We start from the raw sequence: 22,879 nt of genomic DNA, 5'->3' as shown, positions 1-22,879 counted from the left end.
ATAGTACTTCTTGAAGAGGAACACAGGAAACATGGAAGCCAATACACACAAACTTCTCTCAACAGCAATGTGTTAATAGGCAGATAATATTTTTTGTGATGTGGATTGAGGGTTAATTACTGGCCAGGATTCCAAGGATAACTTCACAACTTTACTACCAGCCTGTCGAACAAGGGGCAGATGGTTCAAGGGAACACCATCGCAACCGACATGCTTCCCCTTGGCAAGTTGCACTCCATCCTGACTTGGAACTATCACCATTCCTTCACTTTCACTGCATCAAAATCTAGAACTCCCTCCCTGACAGCACTGCGGGTGTATCCACACCACACGGACTGCAGTGGTTCAAGGAGGCAGTTCACCACCATCTCAGGGGCAATTAGAGATGGCAGGAAATGCTGACTCACATCCTGTGAATGAACCAAAAGAAATAAAGGTAAGAAATTCCAGAATTCTGAGTTGCTAAGGGAAAATCTGTGTACAAGTGTGTGTCTTAGTCCACGGATAATTCCTGATTTCAGCACTGAGGATGTAGGAAGGCGAGAAACCATATATCCACATTCTGAACTAACTTATATTTCCCATTTCTAACTTGTATATAAATTCAAAATGGACACAGTTCTGATAATCCTGGGAAGGCGAACAGAAGATGGGAGAGATGAGCAAATTGTGACTAGTTATTTGATTTGATTTATTATTGTCACATACAATAGTATACAGTGAAAAATGTTGTTTCTTGCGTGCTATCCAGCCAAAACACACCGTACATAGAGAAGGACAGGAGAGAGTGCAGAACGTAGTGTTACAGTCATAGCTAGGGTGTAGACAAAGATCAACTTAGTGCGAGGTAGGCCCATTCAAAAGTCTGACAGCAGCAGGGAAGAAGCTGTTCTTGAGTCAGTTGGTACACAACCTCAGATTTTTGTGTCTTTTTCCCGAGGGAAGAAGGTAGAGGAAAGTGCATGAGATCCTTCATTGTGCTGGTTGCTGGTTTAAAGCGGATAGTTTGATTGCCTTTCACAAGGTGGGGGAAAAGACATTTGGTCGGATATTTTCAGATCTTCATTATGTAGAGATCACCAAACATTTGCTGAATTTTTTTTCAGGTCTTTATTGTGTTGTCATTAAACTTAACACCATTTCACAGATTTGGTTCCTTCTGTCACTCCTATGAATGTAGCTTTGTGAATTATATACCAAGCATATGTATCATATCTGTGTATCAATTACCGATATTACTCAGAGTTAAATGTATGTTTCTGTCCATAGATACCATGGTCTGCTTGAACATTCAGTCAGTAACTGCATCAAAAAAACAGGAAAGGAGGAAAGAAGTTTGCTAAAGAAGGTTCAAAGGTTGAAAATAGACTTTCATCCTTATCCTAATAAAAATATACATTGAAATCATATGCTATGAGCTCTTTAATCAACTGGTACAAAGAGGGTCATTGTACTTGTATGCAGAATATGAGCCCTTGTACACACTTAAAAAGTGCTTATTATCTAAAAGGGGCTTGACACTCTTCGTGTTAGTAAACATACTCCTTCCGTCACCCTCTACTGGTGTGGTCCTTTCACTGATGCCTGACACGTTCTTCTAAACCAAACACCACTTTGGTCTAGCTGAATGAACTTCAAAGTACCTGGAGAACGAACCCCTGTGTTCCTGGCACTTGCCATTGTCTTGCAGCTTGGCTCTCTTTTTCCCTGAGGTCTAATTAATTCCAACTGCTTGCAGAGCTTTGAAGTGGCGAGCATGCTCAAAGCACCTGCCACAATCTGTAAAGTGCAGGTGGGGGGAAAAAAACAGCCAGCCAGGCTGAACTGTTCATACCAGAGCACTGCTGGACTAATGTAATCCCCCTTCCATGAGAAACAGGACTTAACGGTATTTTATAAATCTAAATTAGCCAGTTCTGATATCAGTGCTCTTGTAACACTGCACAGAGCAGGATATTTTGTCCATGTGCATGCAGGCACTTTTATACAGTTAATTCTTCCTAGAATTTTTACAGCAGCCTTGAAATTGCTCTTGCGAATATTCAATTGTAGCATATGGGTCAACAGTGGGGGAGGCAATGGCCTACTGGTATTATCGCTGTATTATTCATCCACGAACTCAGCGAATGTACAGGGGACCCAGGTTCGAATCCTGCTACAGCCGATGGTGGAATTTGAATTCCATAAAAAAGAAATAATCTGGAATTAAGAATCTACAGATGACCATAAAATCATTGTCAGAAAAACCCATCTGGTTGACCAACAAGGGGCATACACGCGGTGGGTCGTGCGATGGCTGCTCTTGGATGTTGATTCGAGAGTTGTCTAGTGCTTCTCGCCGTTAGTGTATGCTTAAACTGGAGGAGAAAGTGGGTTCCCGGATACACGTCCTTTGTTTGAATAGAGGGGAGTACGGTAGGATGAGAGAAGAATTGGTGAATGTGGACTGGGGGAGTGCGTTGGAGGGAGGGTCTGCTGAGGAGCAGTGGAGGATCTTTAAGGAGATCATTCTTGGTGCTCAGCAGAAATTTATTCCGATGGTCAAAAAGGACTGTAGGAGGAGAGGTAATAAGCCGTGGATAACGAAGGAGGTGAAGGAAAGTGTTAAATTAAAAGCGGAGGAATTTAGAGTAGCTAAGAGTAGTGGGCGAGAAGAGGATTGGGAGAGGTTTAAATGTCAACAAAGATTGACAAAGAAGTTGATAAAGGAGGGTAGGAGAAACTATGAAGCTGGGCTAGCGCTTAATATAAAAAAGGATAGCAAGAGTTTTTATAAATATATAAAAAGGAAGAGGCTGGCTAGGGTCCTTTAGAGGATGAGAAAGGGGACCTAGTGGTAGGGGATGGGGATATGGCTAAGGTATTGAATAACTTTTTTGTTTCGGTCTTCACGGAGGAGGACGTGAATAATTTGCCGGGTGTTAGCGATGGAAAGGTGGTAGGACTGGAGGGTCTTAATGACATTACTGTTACTAGAGAGGCGGTGCTCGACAGACTGGAGGGGCTGATTGTGGACAAGTCCCCAGGACCGGATGGAATGCATCCGAGGGTTCTGAAAGAAATGGCGGAGGTTATAGTGGATGCATTGGTGGTTATTTTCCAGACGTCGCTGGATTCCGGGGAAGTGCCGGAAGATTGGAAAACGGCTAATGTTACGCCGTTGTTTAAGAAGGGTGCCAGGCAAAAGGCAGGGAATTATAGGCCGGTTAGTTTAACATCTGTGGTAGGTAAAATGTTAGAATCCGTCATTAAGGAGGAAATTGCGAGGCATCTTGAAGGGAATTGCTTGATAGAGCAGACGCAGCACGGTTTCATTAAAGGGAAGTCGTGTCTGACAAATTTACTGGAGTTCTATGAGGATGTGTCTAGGGCAGTGGATAGAGGAGAGCCGGTGGATGTGGTCTTTCTGGATTTTCAGAAGGCGTTTGACAAAGTACCTCATAAGAGGTTATTGCAGAAGGTCAGGGGACTTGGAGTTGGGGGTAGGGTGTTAACGTGGATAGAGGATTGGTTGTCAAATAGGAGGCAGAGAGTGGGGGTCAACAGGTGCTATTCGGATTGGCGGATGGTGACTAGTGGAGTGCCCCAGGGGTCGGTGCTGGGGCCTCAGCTTTTTACCATTTATATAGATGATCTGGAGGAGGGAACCGAGTGTAGGGTGTCGAAATTTGCGGATGACACCAAGATTGGGGGAACGGCAAATTGTGTGGAGGGTGTGGAGAGTCTGCAGAAGGATCTAGATAGGCTGTGCGAATGGGCCAGGAAATGGTAAATGGAATTTAATGTTGGCAAGTGTGAGGTGGTCCACTTTGGAAGGAAGAATGGTAGGAAGGACTATTACTTACGTGGCGAAAAACTGCAGCAGGCGACGGTACAGAGGGACCTCGGGGTCCTTGTGCATGAGTCGCAAAAACCCAGCTTGCAGGTGCAGCAGGTGGTCAGGAAGGCGAATGGGATGCTGGCCTTCATAGCGAGGGGGATCGAATATAAAAGTAGGGAGGTCTTGCTGCAGCTGTATAGGGCATTGGTGAGGCCGCAGCTGGAGTACTGTGTGCAGTTTTGGGCGCCGCACCTGCGCAAAGATATTTTGGCCTTGGAGGGAGTGCAGAGGAGGTTTACTAGGCTGATACCGGAGTTGAGGGGGTTGAGCTATGAGGAGAGGCTGAATGAACTAGGCTTGTACTCGTTGGAGTTTAGAAGAATGAGGGGAGATCTCATTGAGACGTATAAGATGATGAATGGGATGGATAGGATAGAGGTGGAGAGACTCTTCCCGCTCAAAAAAGACAGTAGGACTAGGGGGCACAGCCTCAAGATAAAGTGGGGGCGTTTTAGAACGGAGTTGAGGAGGAACTTCTTCACTCAAAGGGTGGTGAATCTCTGGAATTCTCTACCCGTTGAAGTGGTGGAGGCTGCCTCGCTAAATATTTTCAAGAAGCGGGTTGATGGGTTTTTGATAAGAGAGGGGATTAAGGGTTATGGGGAGAGGGCCGGAAAGTGGAACTGAGCCACGACAGATCAGCCATGATCTTATTGAATGGCGGGGCAGGCTCGAAGGGCCAGATGGCCTACTCCTGCTCCTATTTCTTATGTTCTTATCTGACGGGCAACACGACAGCTCAGTGACTGTCACCATTTGCTGTGCAGATACGTGGATTTGGGCCGGTGTCTGTGGGAGTTTGCACATTCTCCCAGTGATTGTGTGGGTTTTCTCCAGGTGCTCCGGTTTCCTCTCTCATCCCAAAAAACATGCTCTTAGGCTGATTGGTGTAACAAATTGTCCCTAAATTAGTCTTCCCTCAATCTTCCCCAATAGGTGTAGACAAAGGTCATGGGTAGAGGAGGGCACTCATAATGTTAAAATGGTGGCGCGGGCTTGTTGGATCAAAGGGCCTGTTTCCCGTGCTGTGTTGTTCTTTGGCTCACTTTAGGGAGGGCAATCTGCCATCCTTACCTGGTCTGGCCTACATGTGACTCCAAAGCCACAACAATGTGGTTGACTCTCGACTACCCTCAGGCAACTAGCGGTGGGCAATAAATGCAACACTCATGTCCCACAAATGAATAAATAACTGTCCAGTGTGGTGTAATTATGTTGTATTGTTTGTGAGCTGTAGAACTGTGTACTTGGAAATTCAGGGACAATTTGTAAGTTGACCATAGCCTTGCCGCTAGTTGCCAGTTGATGAATGTAAGCTATGTGCAAGCTGATGCTGGAATTGGGAAAGGTATTTCTACCAGACAACTCTCCTCGGCAGATTTTTTTTGGATGCTAGATAATTGAAGTCAGGTTTGATAAGTTTAATGAGTTTAACCAGTTATCTTCAGTATGCTGCTTACCTATGTGAGTTGCCTAAGTTGTGATTGTTCTAAATTGGGTTTGAATTAAGTGGGATGTTCTCTGCCAGGAGCGACTGCTGTATCAGAGAGCAAACAGAAAACTCTTACCTGGCTGCATTTCTTCACATTCTTGCTTGATTTGGAGACTCTTGAACATGGTGATGATATTAACAGGTTGAATGTAAATATATCTTTGTGTATACACTTGTTCTTAGCAGGAAAATTGTAATGCAGATAATGGGATGAGAATGAAGATCCTTACCAAAATTCATGTTTTTCATTAGTTCCTCTATCTAGAGCAGGGCCCAATATGGCAAAGTGGAGCATTTCAGTACCAGGGGCCACAACAGAAGCTGAAGTAGTCCCATGAAAATCATGGCCTTAGTTATTGTCAAGATAACACAATACCAAATAAATTGGAGTTAGTCCATTCCATCATCTGATTTGATCATTTCCATTAAATGAAGCCAGGGTTGCGCATACAGTTTCAATAACCCCAGATTGTGTTTTAGAAACGAAAATGGGAATTATGAATTTTGAGCAAAAGCTGACGAACCCTGCAGCAAGCGCTTTGTGTACATGACCTTATGAGAACAGATTGGATATGGCATAATATTCATATCCATAGGGCAGCACGGTAGCACAGTGGTTAGCACTACTGCTTCACAACTGCAGCGTTTGATTCCCAGCTTGGGTCACTGTGTGGCGTTTGTACATTTTCCTTGTGTCTGCATGGGTTTTCTCCGGGTACTCCAGTTTCCTCCCACAGTCCAAAGATGTGCGGGTTAGGTTGATTGGCCGTGCTAAGAAATTACCCCTAGTGTCCAGGGATGCATAGGTTAGAGGGATTAGTGGATATAATATATAAGGATATGGGGGTAGGGCCTGGGTGGGATTGGGTTAATTGCAGACTTGATGGGTCTCTTTCTGCACTGTAAGGTTTTATAATCTATGGGGTGGCAGAATGGTTACTATTGCTGCCTCACAGTGCCTGGGACCCAGGTTTGATTCCCAGCTTGGGTCACTGTCAGTGTGGAGTCTACATGTTCTCCCTGTGTCTGCATGGGTTTCCTCCAGGTGCTCCAGTTTCCTCCCACAGTCCAAAGATGTACTGGTTAGGTTGATTGGCCATGATAAATTGACACTAGTGTCAGGGGGTTAGGAGGATAAGTAAGTATAGTTGTAGTGATAGGGCCTGGGTGGGACTGTGGTCGGTGCAGACTTGTTGTGCCGAATGGCTTCCTCCTGTACTGTTGAGATGCTATGAATATCCTGGAGGGGTTCTAAAGCTTGCTGCTATCTACCCACTGTGTAATCTTACATGTGAATGCTCACTTGGGCATGGTACAACTGTTCTGGCACCTGTAGAACATTTCTGCTATAGCCAATCAAACCTTTCACCTTAGTAACATGAAAAGTTTGAGCTGTTGCATGACAATTGGTTTTGAGGGGATTTGGCCAATTGCTATTAGGAAAACAGGTATACTTATTGGTATGAATTGATCAAATGTCTTGTCCTCCTGGATTAGAGGATTTCTTTACAATTTTAATTCAGTCTGTAAACCTTACTGACCTCCCTGCCTGCATGTGGAAGCAGTATTTGGGTAGATTACAACTAACATCTATACACTTGTTTGGGTAGATAACTAACCAAACGTTAAAAAAAGTTTCACATCTGTTAGGATGTTGAATTTGCAGTTGAATAAACATCAAACGAGCACAAATCTACATGATCCACTTTAAAATAATAAAGATTTAAAATATTACCATATTGAGCATCCGCAGCATCGAGTAACGTGACATGACCAGCAGAATATATGGAATGCACACAAATGCCCTTCTGTGGGTGTTTTATGGTTTATCGATGGTTAAATGTTATTGGGTCTTGGTAGTAGTGTATTTGGTCAGGGAACATTTGATATTTACATTTTTTTTCTTGTGTTAAGATTGAGAGGCAGGATATCTTGAAATCAGTGTAATGAATTAAACTAACTGTTCGCAATGGGCGGGCAGTCATATAATCCTATAGTGCAGGAAGCTGCCATTCAGCCCATCAAGTCTGCACTGTCCACAATCCCACCAAGGCCTTATCCCCATAAACCTATGCACTTACCCTAACTAAGGGACAATTTAGCATGGCCAGTGCATCTAACACACACATCTTTGGACTATAGGAGGAAACCAGAGCACCTGGAGGAAATCCACGCAGTCACAGGGAGAATGGGCAAACTCCACACAGGCAGTGACCCAAGCCAGGAATCGAATTGGGTCCCTGGCACTGTGAGGCAGCTGTGCTAACAGCTGTGCCAACCATCGAAGACACGGCCAGTGGATATTGCTGTATAACTATAAATTATATAGCTATATAATTTACAGCTGTAAATTCACTGCTGCCCTATCTTTCCTTATCTTGTTGGAAAGGTAGGGTGGCACTGAATTTACAGTCTAGTTAATTATGCTGCGAGATATAAAGATTATTAAAAGATCCTATGTAGAGCCAAGCCTATGCTTTAGCTGGAGGGTGAGATCATGTGAATAAATGATTTGATTTATTATTTTCACTACATTAATACATGTGATAAGTAGTTCCTTGCACGCTATACAGACAGAGCATTCATAGAGAAGGAAATGAGAGACTGCAGAATGTAGCATTACAGTCGTAGCTAGGGTGTAGAGAAAGATTAACCTTAATGCAAGGTAGGTTCATTCAAAAGTCTGACAGCAACAGGGAAGAAGCTGTTCTTGAGTCGGTTGGTACATGACCTCAGACTTTTGTATCTTTTTCCGGAAGGAAAAAAGTGGGAGAGAGAATGTCCAGGGTGGATGGGGTCTTTAATTACGCTGGCTGCTTTGCTGAGGCAACGGAAAGTGTAGACAGAGTCAATGGATGGGAGGCTGATTTGCATGATGGATTTGGTTACATTTGTGATCTTTTGCAGTCTTGGGCAAAGCGGGAGCCATACCAAGCTGTGATACAACCAAAAAGAATGCTTTCTATGGTGCATCTGTAAAAGTTGGTGAGAGTCGTGGCTGACATGCCAAATTTCCTTCGTCTTCTAAGAAAGCAGAGGCATTAGTGGGCTTAACTATAGGTCGGCATGGCAACTAGAACAGCTTATTGGTGATCTGAACACCTAAAAACTTGAAGCATTCAACCCTTTGTATTTCGTTCCTGTTGATGTAAACAGGGGCATGTTCTTTACATTTCCTGCAGTCGATGACAATCCCTTTCATTTTATTGACGTGGAGGGAGAGCTTACTGTTGCCGCACCAGTTCACCAGATTTGCTATCTCATTCCTGTACTCTGTCTCGTCATTGTTTGAGGTCCAACCCACTATGGTGGTGACATCAGCAAACTTGAAAATTCAATTGGAAGAGAATTTGACCAGACAATCATAGGTGTATAAAGGAGTATAGTAGGGGGCTGAGAACACAGCCTCGTGAGGCACCAGTGTTAAGGATGATTGAGGAGGTGGTGTTGTTGCCTATCCTTACTGATTGTAGTCTGTGCGTTAGGAAGTTCAAGGTCCAGTCGCAGTGAGAGGTGCGAAGGCCCAGGCCACAGAGTTTGGAGATGAGTTTTGTGGGATTAATGATGTTCAAGTGAAATCAAGTGAATTAACCATTAGTTTTTTTGACAAGGTTCTTTCCAATTTCCTGCCAGAAATATGAATCTCAGGATGGTCTTTGGCCAAACTCCCTTCTGAGAAGAGACAAAAACTGAACTGCTACAGGACAACTTGAAGGTGGGCTGCTCTTCAGCTGCAAGAGGAATTTCATTAAAATATAAAATCAAAATATTGCAGATGCTGCGATCTGAAATAAAAACAATCAGCAGGTCTGGCATCAGCTGTGGCGAGAGAAGCAGAGTCAATTTTGAGTGCAACATAACTTTCTTCGAATGGAATGCATTAAAGTATCATTGCAATGCAAACCATATAGAATATAGGCCTTTGCATCTGTTGGTCCCTACTACAGTGGTGCTATGTCCCAGCCTGTTCAGGAGTGCCACTTAAGAAGCAACTGCACATCTGACAACAACAATATTCTACACAACCCACAAATGAAGACTTGCATTATAAAGAAAGCAAAAACTATTGGTGGGATTAGTCACTACTTATTATAACTGAGCATGGTAGTACTTGGACCGTTTTGCAGATGTACAATGTGTGAAATTGGCAGGAAGAATAAATGCACATTTTCCAAGTGGTGAGAGATGTACAGGGATCTGGGTGCCTTAGTGCAAAAAGTCAATTATGGCAGATGCAGTGCAACATGGATAAATGTGAAGTTATCTATTTTGTATGGAGAAACAGAATGGCAGATTATTACTTAAATGGTCATAGATTAGGAAATGTTGACATACAAAAGAGTGTCCTAGTACACAAGTCACTGAAGGCAAGCATGTAGAGAGAGCAGTTAGGAAACCAAATGGTATGTTGGCATTCATTGCAAGAGGATTTGAGTGCAGGGACTTGGTGAATATAGTGTGTAGTTTTAATATTCTTATACGTGTCTAAAAAATAGTATGCTTACTTTGGAAGGCGTGCAAAGTTTAGTGGGATGACAGGATTGTAGTACGAGCAGAAATTGGGTCCACAGGGCCTGAATTAATTGGAATTTAGAAGAATGAGAGAGAGGATCTAATTGAACGGTATAAAAAATTCTGACTGACAGAGCTGGACAGACTGGATGCAGAGATGTTTCCGTTGGGTGGGTGGGGGTCGTGTCTAGAACAAAGGGTCACAGTCTCAGGCCATTTAGGACTAAGATGGGAAGAAATTTATTCACTCAGCAGGTGGTGAACCTGTAAATTCTCTACCACAGCAGGCCAAGTCACTGAATATGTTTAAAGAGGAAATAGATTTCTAGCCTCAAGGGGTATGGGTAAACAATAGGAGTACAGCATTGAGATTGAGGAGCAGTCATGATCATACTGATTAGTGCAACAGGCACCAAGGGTTGGATGACCAACTCCTATTTTTTTTGAAATGTAAAATGCTAGTATGCAGACACAAAAAATAATTAGGAACGTTAATAGAATGTTATAATTTATTGTGAGGGGAATTGAATAGAAAAGTAAGGAGGTGCTTCAGTTAAAACAGGGCATTGATGAGACCACATGTGGAATACGGTCTCTCTTTCCCAATTTATGGGGAAGAATGGTGTTAAAGTGACCAAGTATTTATTTTCTCAAAGTTGTTCAGTGTACATGCTCCTTTTACTCCAAATGCAAACATTTAAGGAGTAGAGATAAGTACAACAGCCTGAAATTAGTTAACTTCTGGTTTTAATTGATCTGTACAAAAAACACACTGTTACAACAGGCAGCCAGCCAAAAATACTAACACTGGAATCATTTACTTTGTCCTCACTTTAGCATTAATGGTTTCTCAGTAACCATGCCATTTCAATGTTTGATGTAAAGTGTTAAATTGGTGTTGTTCAATCTTCAAGCCCTTTCTCAATCCAGTGGTGCATGACAGTGTCTTTAAAATAAGAAAATCTCATCCACTTGGGAACCAAAGTTTGAAAGTCCACAGTTTAAGGGCATGAATCTACATTCTGTCCCAGCATGGTATAATGCACTTCTACAATTTTATTTTGGCCTCTACATAAAATTTTAGATTCAACAATAATTTGAATGTTAAATGAATAACTAATAGCTGATATAAATTACACATTATATCATTTAAACTGTGATTAAGTGCAGCATTTCACAATTCCACCACTTCTATAGATGCCTGGGGTGCTAGATGAAGCTACTTAAAGATGTTATAGATCAGTACCACCACCTAGTGGCAATGCTAGAAATCCAAAAGCTGCAAAAATAAGAAAAATATAGTTTTAAACTATTCATTCAAACCAGACAAAAGTTTCACAAAAATTAAAATTAAGAAGTTTATTTACTCGTCGCAAGTAAGGCTTACATTAACATTGCAATGAAGTTACTATGAAATTCCCCTAGTTGCCACATACCGGCACCCATTCGGAGTCAATGCACCAAACCAGCACGTCTTTCAGACTGGGAGGAAACCCACGCAGACACAGGGCGAACACGCAGATTGCACATAGACTGACAGTCACCCAAGGCTGGAATTGAACCAGGGTCCCTGGTTGAGGGGCAGCAGTGCTAACCACTGTGCCATCTTGCCACCTAGGCATCAAAATGTAATATAACACTTCCTATTTTAAGCAAAGATGGAAATAAATTAGCATTCTGCAAGCTGCCAATGACATACTGATGAGGGTCATATGTTGCCTTTTAAACACCGTGATAGCTGGTGAGCAGGGATTGTTTCTGGTGCTGTTTTACTGTTTATTTTATCAGCAATATACTGCCAGCAAATTTCTTATAGTAAAGTTTGGAGTGGACATTCACCCCATTGCCCAGGCTCTCTCTTCTCTAAACCATTCTAGAACTGATCCTGCTGACCCATATTCTCTCTCCTGACCATGCCTACCAGATTTTTAAAGTTTATTCATTTTCCTCATCTATCCCCAAAACATTTCAACACTCCAACCATCTACATCAAACAAACAATGTCCTTTTATCTCCAATTTTGACTAGGTAAGAGTGCCCACAGGTTTTTATCCATCATGGATAAAGACATGTTGGTTAGGTGTATTGACCTGAACTGGCGGCGGAGTGTGGCAAATAGAGGAAAGTTCACAGTAACTTTGCGGTGTTAATGTAAGCCTACTTGTGACTAATAAATAAACTTTAACTGTCTGCACGGGTTTCTTCCAGGTGCTCAGGTTTCCTCCCACAGTCCAAAAGTGTGTAGGTTAGGTTGATTGGCAATGCTAAATTGAGTCTGATGTCAGGGGAATAGCAGGGTAAATATGTAGGGTTACAGGAATAGGGCCTGGGTGGGATTGTCAAATCCTTTAAGTCAATTTTTAACCTTATTTACTCCTAAAACATAGGAAATAGGAAAGTAAATCATTCGGCGTTCTGAGCCTGCTCTACCATTCACTATGATCATAGCTAATCATCCAACTCAACCTGATCCCACCCAACCTTCTTCCACCCATATCCCTTGATCTCTATAGCCCCAAGAGCCATATCTAACTCCTTGAAGACACAGTTTTCATAGAAACCCTACAGTGCAGAAGGAGGCCATTCAGCCCATCAAGTCTGCAGCAACCACAATCCCACCCAGGCCCTATTCCTGTAACCCTACATATTTATCCTGCTATTCCCCTGACATTAGACTCAATTTAGCATGGCCAATCAACCTAACCTACACACCTTTGGACTGTGGGAGGAAACCTGAGCACCTGGAAGAAACCCGTGCAGACAGCTAAAGTTTATTTATTAGTCACAAGTAGGCTTACATTAACACTGCAAAGTTACTGTGAACTTTCTTCTATTTGCCACACTCTGGCACCAGTTCAGGTCAATACACCTAACCAACATGTCTTTCAGAATGTGGGAGGAAGCTGGAGTGTCCAGAGGAAACCCATGTAGACATGGAAAGAATGTGCAAACTCCATATAAACAAAGTGACCCAAACTGGGAATCAAATCCAGGTCCCTGGAACTGTGAGGCAGCAGTGCTAACCACTGTGCCACCATGCTGCCCACGTAGTTTGGCCTCTATTACTTTGTGGTACAGAATTCCACAGGTTCACCACTCTCTGGGTGAAGAAATTTCTCTTCATCTCTAAAATGAACCTCACTGGGAATACTCAGCCCTGCCCAAGGATCAAATCTGCCACCTGCTGGATGTGTAAAGCTCAGTTCATCAGGCTCATCAGAGCAGGAGAACACAAGAGCTAAACAAGTGAAGTCATTAAGCCCATCAAATCTCTTCCACCCAGGCCCTATTCCTGTAACTCCTTATTGTCAAACTATGACCTCAGGTTCTGGACTCCCCACCTTGGGAACATTCTTTCTGAATCTACTCAGTCTAATCCTGTTAGAAACTTAAGTTTCGATGAGATTTCACCCCCCATTCTTCTAAAGTGCAAACATATTTCTAACTGACTCAATCTCTCCTATGTCAGTCCTGCCATCCCAAGAATCAGTCTGGTCAACATTTGCTGCATTCTCTCTATAACAAGGGATAAGGACATGATCAGATAAGGACAGGAAAACTATGCATAGTACTCCAGGTGTGGTCTCACCAAGGCTTTGTAAAATTTCAGCAAGACATCCCTGCTCCTGTATATGAAACCTCTCGCGATGAAGGCCAACATACCATTTGCCTCCTTCATTGCCTGTTGCACCTGCATGCTAACTTTCAGCGACTGGTATACGAGGACAGCCAGGCCTCATTGCACATTTCCCTCTCAAATAATCTGTCTTCCTATTTTTACTACCAAAGTGGATAATCTCACACTTATCCACATTATACTGCATCTACCATGCATTTTGCCCACTCACTCAATTTGTCCAAATCACACTGAAGCATCTCTGCATCCTCATCACAGCTCACCCTCCCATGCAGATTTGAATCATCTGCAAATTCCTGTGGAAATAGTTCCAGTATCTTGTGTATTCCCTATACCCAATTTTTCATCCTGGTGCCTATAGGTTCTCTTGTGTGGGGGGATGCATGACACAGGTTAACGGAATTCCATTTACCAATAGAGTAGAGCCAAGACTTGTACTCAGGAAATAAAGACAGTATTTTTTCTACTTCTAGTTTTCAATAGTACATTAAAACAAAATACAGAATACAATCTGCAAGTACAGGTTCCAGGTAAGTTTGTAATTGCTGGTAACGTGACCATTTGTACAAGAGGAATGTCAAAAATTCCAGTTAGAGGAGCACTGGATAAGTTTGTTGTATTATGGATTTATTGCCCTTTCTGTAATGAGGGGCTCAAACCTAATTCTTACATTTTACAAATATAAGTACTCTATCACCATTGGTCATGACAGTATGTACTGGTAGGGTTGAAGAAGAGGGAGGAACTTCACAGCTAAATCTAAATATCAACATCTCCAGCAGAGTACCAGATAACAATCAGGAGTGGGATCTCTGGCTGGTTTTCTCTTTCCTATTCAAGGTGCACTTATTTGGAGCGACCTCACTGGGAATTCTCAGCCCTGCCTAAGGATCAAATCTGCCACCCGCTGGATGTGCAAAGCTCAGTTCATCAGGCTCATCTGAGCTGGAAAACACAAGAGCTAAACAAGTGAAGTCATTCAGCCCATCGAATCTATCCCACCCAGGCCCTATTCCTGTAACCTAGACCTTGTCTCTCTCGTTTTATCATTTCATGCTTTACTACCAGGAATCTATCCTCCTTGTACTTCAGAGTAGAACATGTGTGCAGAACAAATTTTCCTCTGTTTAAAAAAAATTGCCATAATTTCTGTATGGTGCAGACCTTCTCATGCATCTGGGATCCTACACACTAACTGTTTGATAAACATTGCAGATAAAGGAATGGAATGGACAAGCCAATATGAGCAGATATTTTGCTTGGAAAGGAACTGCCTATTACATGAGTTTTGATTTTAATTAAACAACCCTTTAAAATGTTTCCGCTACTCAAACTTCAGTAACTGTTACATACCAGCTGAGGCAAAACCTTCTCAAAATGGTCAATGTCTGCTGTCTTAGAGTCTTCATTGGATGCCTGTCTGGCTGTTCGTGCTGCTGCCTCTGAACGTAATATAATAATGGAAACAGTTTTCATATTACAATAAGCATGCAAAGACGTCATACAACACAAGTAGTTTTATCACTTTAACACAGCACAGGTACTTCTAAGATGCTCAAATTTCCAATTAGTGTATGGAGGGGCTCCAAGCTGTGGGCTGCAACACCAAACTTCAACAGCTGACATTTAGAGAACATCTTTACTGTAGAAAAACATCCCAACTGTAGAAAAACATCCCAAGACATTTTCAAGTGCATAAATATTGACAGTCAAACGTGAGATGGCAACTGACAGTTATTGGAAAGTGTAGGTATTAGTAGTAGTTTAGGGGCTGGTAATAAATGCTGATCTTGTCAATGATGCCCATAAATTTAAAGAAACATTTTGGGAGGGAAAAAGTTGCAGACCTCGGAATCTAAATGGATGAAGACATAACCAGTAAAGCAGAAAATGTACATGAGGCCAGCCTTGTTGGTCTACAGTTCTCAACAAGGTTTCAGGGATACTCTGAAGAGAGATTTAAACACTAGGGATGAGAATTTTAAAAGCGACATTGGTGGACCAGCGGGGTTAGATGGGTGAAGAGGATCTGCTGCAAGTCAGAATGCAGTTGGTAGCTTTAGACGAGCTTACATTTACAGAGGATGAAAAGGGGAACAAGAGAACACTGGAGAATTTGATCCTGAAGACATCAGAAGCATGGATAAGTATTTCAGCAACACACCAAGACAGGAATGGAGGCAGGTGATATTACAGAGGTGGTACAGATGAGGACATTGGGGAAAAACCCAGCTCCAGCATACGGAGACTGTCCAATTCAACCTAAAATAATGGCCTGGATTGCAGTCCACAGAAAAACAAGGATGCTTACCACTGACCTTGGAAAAAGCTTCAAGATCTAGTGATCTCTGTCTTACCATTACAATTGATTATAGCATAGCTTACTCAGAAGTCCCACTGTTGAGCCAGAGAGATGTAATCAAGTTGTGCAAGAAACCAGTCACAGAATTTTCTCACACAACCAGCCAGGATATGAAAAGCACTAAGAGTCAAATTCAAAATCTTAGCAAGAAATAGAACAAAAATGCTGGAAAATCTCAGCAGGCCTGATAGCATCTGCAGAGAAAAGATAAAATTAACATTCCGAGTCAGGATGACCCTTCATCGGAGGTTTAGTTAGAAGCTGAAATATCATGAATTAACAAAATTTAGTAAATTAACCATAATTTTAATAACATTCCACTTATTTTTCAGAGAGTTAGATTAGTTGTTCAGTAGTAGGTGTTATTCCGATTAAAAACCCAGTTTCAGTAAATTGAACAAGATGTTTCTCTCTATAGGGTTCCCAACAGCAATTTTTAAAATGCAAACATTGAGGGCATTGCTGGCTAGTCGGTTATTTATTGCCCATCTTTAATCGCCCTTGAAGGTAGTGGCAAGCTGCTGGCTTGAAATCCTACAGTCCAGAAACACCAAGACTGCTGTTAGGAAAGGATTTGCATCATATCAATACAGCACATCCAAATTCTGATGAAAGTGAAAAGTGATTACAAAAAAAAAATCAGGCAAAGCACCAAGTTCAGATTTTTAGTCTGGACCAAATTTCAAACCATAAATTAATTTACGGTTGGAAGATTTGTTTCATCCATTCCTATGGTTTAAGTGCAAAAAAAAATTGTGCAAACTTTTATTCTCGCTGCACAATAAACTGAGAAATTCAGTTAAAGTAAAGCCACCCTGTTTAATAGGTTAAACATCTCTCCTGTAGTTAATTTCAAATCTAGGTAAATTGTTAATTTTTTTTATGGTTAGTTTGTATTTTGCTACCCTGTAGCTCATACCATATGGTTTGGTACATTCCCAACAATTGATCTGAATGACCTGTTTGTGCTCATGTATTGAACACCAAGTCTAGAACTATTTGATACTTTTTGTACCTCATTGAAGTACAAGGTCCACTATAATGCTCATCTTGCACACTTACCTATGACAAATATTTTAAGCATTTCACACATAATGATGACAGCGTCGCTGCTGACTGTAAGTAAACAGAAATACAAGATTAGCAACTTGATGATCAAGTTTCTTTTTCAAGTTTCATGGTTATGAACCAGCAAATAAAGCAGTTACAGGGCATGTTATTGTTTGTTATCCATAGGCAGAATGTAAACCAATTGTTTATCCACATGCTGACACTGGTCTTCCAGGAATAGTTGCTGATAACAGATAGACCACAAGGTGAAATGTCACCCAAACTGTCACACTGCCCAGTCTCTCCAACACTTCCTCCACTGCCATACAGACATGAGACATTTCAAAGGGTTCTCATTAAATGGCATAGCTTCTGTGAAGTTTGTATTTACTTGCAACAGGATTTTTTTTTTTAAACAATTAACTTCTAGAACATACAACTTGTTCTAGTTTTCACCGTGGGAGGGAAGAGTAGTGACAGCAGAGAGATTCCATTATGTCAAACATCCTGTTGGAAAGTCAGAGCTTGAACCTTTCCCTACAGTGCCACACAACATTGTATTGGTGGACTTTAGCATCTTATCATTGACATGAATCATCCGTTTACTACGCACGTACTTTTGACAAGTGGAAAATTTTAAGTTGGCTATCCTACTAAGACACATTCAAAGTAGACTGCTTACCTTTGGTTTTCTGATCCTTAAAATAGAAGTACAGTAGTTTACTGACCAACTCCTGGAACAAAGCAATACATCATGCTGAGCAATGCCACTAAAAGTATAATATCTATAAAGCGACTAATAAAACTTATACAAATCAGTGTTTACTAAGATCATTTAGCTATTTTTTTAAAAAAGAAAAAGGTGCGTCATTACACGGAAAAGACTTTCTTTCATTGGAAATTCCACACATCAAGCTTAGTGGGATTCTAACTTCGAATATTCTTCCAGGAACGACTGAACTTGAGGGCTGATTTATAATGCAAGCCGTACAGAGATGGAAAATAATCCAGATTGACTGGGACACCTTGTTCATGCTCATGCAAGCTAACTTAGCGAGTGGAACACTAAAGGGCTGTCAACTCTTGGTAATGACAAAGCAACCCAATAAGCCATTTAGCTTGTTCTATGGTGTGTAGTGTAGTTCAAACAAAGTAAACCAATTGTGTATCCGAGTAGAAATGCGTAGCTCTTTATGAGTTACTCTGAAAAATATGCAGAAAGCTCTCAGAATGGACTGCTTAAGGTGTTTGCATCAGTACTACACAACAGTTTTTTGTAACAAGTAACGCATAAAACTTCAGAATGACTCTAAAAGAAGAAACTGAATCTACTGAGTTGTCATACAATTCAAATTTGGATGAAAAATGTCATCCCAGCATCAGGGTAGATGGGCTAGCAGGGATACTTTAGTTACCATTGGCCAAACACAAAACAAAAGAAATGCCTGGTCCGTAAAGGCTGCCATAAGCACAGGAAGCAGATTTTTGATTAATGTACTTTAGCACAGTTAAATATAAAAAGATATGAAATCACTACTGCACATAAAGGCAAAAGGGACAGATTCACTTTCCTTAAAAAAAAATGTTACATTGCTTCAATACTTAATGATTCAGTGCTGATCCAAGCTCAGACTTCATAATACAATCAAATGGAAGGGACAGCAAAATATGGATGGGGATAGAAAACAGAAGGAAATATGACAGGTAAATACATGATATAATTTACTCAGAATTTCAATTAGATCAAGTATTTGCCTCAATGTCTAGAGACTAAAAGATAATTGTTTAAATACATGACTAATTAAAGAAAACAAGAGTAACCTAGGCGCTATAGGTATAGGTCTGGTTAGCAGTCAGGGACAGGAAGCTGTGACTTAGTCAAATAGGCCAGGGGATTCTGGTGCCATACTGGATGAGGCCTTTGCCCTTGTACAACAGGTACAAGGTGCTTCCTGCTTATGTGCCAGATGACAAAGTCTGTAGGTAAACTCTCCATGACACAATGGGTCCAGAGGAGCGAAAAGGAATGTGGTAGGAGATGATATAATCAAGGGGATAGATAATGTTATCTGTAGTTTCCTGCTGAAACTAATAGCTAGGATTGTAGCTAGGGCTTTAAAATGAATAAAGCAGGGCAGGGAAAAAGATTCAAGCAAGAGGAAATTTATAAACTTAGAGAGAAAAGTGAAAACCATGGAAGGGTTCTGATGGGTCTGTACATGTTCCCATGTTTTTAGATTTTACATTGATGACCACAATATACAATTACACAGCATCCATCAATAGTTCTAAACTTTCTGTACACTGACCGACACTGAGCTCCATCTCTTCAGACTATTTCCACTGACTTGGGTGGCTGGGGGGGATGTCAGATTGCTTGTTGACATCCAATTAAGGGCAAGTCAAAAATTCCAACAGTTCAAAACAGAAGTTAATAGTGTCAGCCTCTCACAAAGTCTATTCCTGGGCCACCAATTCCTCTTCTGCTCCATGGTTACTACATCAGCTTGAACCAGTTGGTTTGCCAACACAGTTTGTGAACTCAGCTTCTAACTCTGTAATCCTCTCCACCATAAAGAATGCCCATCGGCACTTTCATCATCCAATTCTGCTCCTGCTTCAGCTCCTTCCCTCCTCTACAGCCAAGGAGTTATTAAAGAAATCTCAGAATTTTCTCCGGTATACGTATCATGGAACTTTTAATATTATCACCAACATTTAACAAGTTTATAGATTGGTTGTCACAAAGAATTAGGAACATTGCATATTATTTGTATACATTTAAACGGAGAGAGACTACAGAACTTGGTGGTAGAGGGCTCTGGACATCCTGGTACACAAAATCACAAAAATGTTAGGATGCAGATACAGCAAGTGAGTGTGAAGGCAAATTGTATGTTGATGTTTACTGCAAGGGGAATGCAAGGGGAATTTGCCAGGAAATGGCAAATGGAATTTAATGTTGGCAAGTGTGAGGTGGTCCACTTTGGTAGGAAGAATGGTAGGAAGGACTATTACTTACGTGGCGAAAAACTGCAGCAGGCAACGGTGCAGAGGGACCTCGGGGTCCTTGTGCATGAGTCGCAAAAACCCAGCCTGCAAGTGCAGCAGGTGGTCAGGAAGGCGAATGGGATGCTGGCCTTCATAGCGAGGAGGATCGAATATAAAAGTAGGGAGGTCTTGCTGCAGCTGTATAGGGCATTGGTGAGGCCGCAGCTGGAGTACTGTGTGCAGTTTTGGGCGCCGCACCTGCGCAAGGATATTTTGGCCCTGGAGGGAGTGCAGAGGAGGTTTACTAGGCTGATACCGGAGTTGAGGGGGTTGAGCTATGAGGAGAGGCTGAATAAACTAGGCTTGTACTCGTTAGAGTTTAGAAGAATGAGGGGAGATCTCATTGAGACGTATAAGATGATGAATGGGATGGATAGGATAGAGGTGGAAAGACTCTTCCCGCTCAAAAAAGACAGTAGGACTAGGGGGCACAGCCTCAAGATAAAGGGGGGGGCGGTTCAGAACGGAGTTGAGGAGGAACTTCTTCACTCAAAGGGTGGTGAATCTCTGGAATTCTCTGCCCGTTGAAGTGGTGGAGGCTGCCTCGCTAAATATTTTTAAGAAGCGGGTTGATGGGTTTTTGATAAGAGAGGGGATTAAGGGTTATGGGGAGAGGGCGGGAAAGTGGAACTGAGCCACGACAGATCAGCCATGATCTTATTGAATGGCGGGGCAGGCTCGAAGGGCCAGATGGCCTACTCCTGCTCCTATTTCTTATGTTCTTATGTTCTTATGAATACAAAAGGAGGAAGGTTTTACTGCAGCTCTACAGGGCATTGGTGCGATCACAGCTGGAGTATTACATAGTCGTGGTCTCCTTATTTGAAAACAACTTCAGAAAACGTTCACTCAACTCATTCCTGGGATGAGGGTTCTATCTTATTAAGAAAGGTTGAGTAGATTGAACCTATACCCACTGGGTTTAGTAGGAAAGAAAGTAATTTTATTGAAACATAGAAGATCCTGAGGAAATTTGATTGGGTGGTACCAGGAAGATGTTTCTACTTGAGGAAGAGACTAGAACTAGTTTAAGAATAAAAGATCTAACACAGAGATGAGGAGATATTTTCCCCCCTCTCAAAGGGTTGTTAGTGTGCAGAATTTTCTTCGCAAGGGAGCAGTGAATTTATTCAAGGCCAAGGATTATATAAGGACAGACCAAAGTGGAGTTGAGACCACAACCAGACCAGCCATGATCTCACTGAACGGCAGAGCAGGCTGAAAAGACTGAAAAACCCCAACACTTGCTTCTCAGTCCTACATTCCATATATTCTATTCCCATTGAAATGTTGGCCATAAACGTTTAACCCATATTCATTTTAAAATCATAGTGCCACCATGCTGCCTGTACAGTCGTTAGCACTGCTTCTCCATAGCACCAGGGACCAGAGTCTGCACAGATTTCCTCTGGGTACTCCGGTTTCCTACCATAGTCCAAAAGATATGGTTAGGTGCACTGGTTATGCTAAATTCTCCCTCGAACAGGCACCGGAATGTGGCAATAGAGGCTTTCCAAAGTAACTTCATTGCATTGTTATTGTAAGCCTATTTGTGACACTAATAAATAAACAAACTTTAAAACAAGAACAAAATGCCAGTGAAAAATAGGTCAGGGACCAAAAAACACACATACCGGCAATTTGAACTAAATCAAGGGGAGGCAATGGTCTCATGGTATTATTGCTAATCTATAAATCCAGAAACTCAGCTAATGTTCTAGGGACCCAGTTTCAAATCCCACTACAGCAGTTGGTGGAATTAGAAGGCAATAACAAAAAATCTGGAATTAAGAATTTACTGATGACCATGAAACCATTGCCAACGGTCAAAAAAATACATCTGGTTCACTAATCTCCTTTGGGGGATGGAAATCTATCATCCTTATCTGGTCCACACATGACTCCAGAGCCACAGGGAACAAGGTTGACTCTCAACTGTTCCCTGAACAAGGGCAGCTAGGGATGGACAATAAATTCTGATGCAGAGATGCCAGCATTGGACTGGGGTAAAAACAGAAAGAAGTCTCACAACACCAGCTTTAAGTCCAACAGGTTTATTTGTAGCAAACGCCCCAAGCTTTCAGAACACATTATCCCTTTGTCAGGTGAGTGGGGGTTCTACTGTAGCGAGAGAACTCCCAGCCACCTGACGAAGGGACAGCCTGTTCCAAAAGCTTGTGTTACAGATAAACCTGTTGGACTTTAAGCTGATGTTGTGAGACTTCTTTCAATAAATTCTGGCCAACCAGTGACAGCCATGTCTCATGAATGAATGAAAAAAACAAGCAGCTAATTCAGCAGTCAAAGTTTTGGATCCAGATTTATTTGTAATTAGGGACTAGAAAAAACTGTTTAATCAGCATGGAATTTGAAAAAAAAAGTTTAATCAGCAAGAAAACAGCATAGGTCAATACAGAGCAAATAAACTTACTTTCTTAAACTTCGCGCCCGCTTCTTGCTCCATCCCCATTCACAAATCTGGCCCTCCCCCAGTTACCCGGATGGTCCCGCCTCTAGTCGTTCTTTATTGGTTGGCTGTGCTTATGACGCATTCACAGTTACACCGCACACCCGATTGTGATTGGTCGGTTCCGCCGTCACTCATCAGTCAAGAGCCCGGTGTTTTGACAGCAACAGTAAGGGAGCGATGAGGACAACTACCAAAAAACAAAAGATTTCTGAGGGAGAATATAATCACTGGAAGTTCTCAGACAATTACTTTGAGAGGGAGTGTGTGTGTGTGAAGGGAGAGGAAGGTGACATACTCGCCCGCCCATCCAACCACCTCATCGCCCGCCGGCTGTGAACGGCGGCTCGAGCCTGCCTCTCTGTGACGCCATTTCCGCCGGCGGGGCGGACGCCGATTGGCTGAGGGCGGGTCACGCCAGCCCCATC

General features: G+C 42.1%; 1 protein-coding gene across 1 annotated transcript; it reads right to left on the bottom strand.

Annotated features, from left to right (window-relative positions):
- Positions 1–10,592: 10,592 nt before the first annotated feature.
- cenpx (centromere protein X) lies at positions 10,593–22,797 on the bottom strand. Its single transcript, XM_080209181.1, has 5 exons — positions 22,416–22,797; positions 17,616–17,667; positions 16,946–16,999; positions 14,875–14,963; positions 10,593–11,163 (listed from the first exon to the last, which is right to left on the bottom strand). Exons 1-5 carry the CDS (start codon positions 22,452–22,454, stop codon positions 11,149–11,151), a joined length of 249 nt encoding a protein of 82 aa, XP_080065307.1. The 5' UTR covers positions 22,455–22,797; the 3' UTR covers positions 10,593–11,148.
- Positions 22,798–22,879: the final 82 nt, after the last annotated feature.

This window comes from Carcharhinus amblyrhynchos, chromosome 21, assembly GCF_965287045.1.
Source record: "Carcharhinus amblyrhynchos chromosome 21, sCarAmb.v2.hapA, whole genome shotgun sequence".
Taxonomy (NCBI): domain Eukaryota; kingdom Metazoa; phylum Chordata; class Chondrichthyes; order Carcharhiniformes; family Carcharhinidae; genus Carcharhinus; species Carcharhinus amblyrhynchos.
This window is presented reverse-complemented; position numbering and strand designations above follow the sequence as displayed.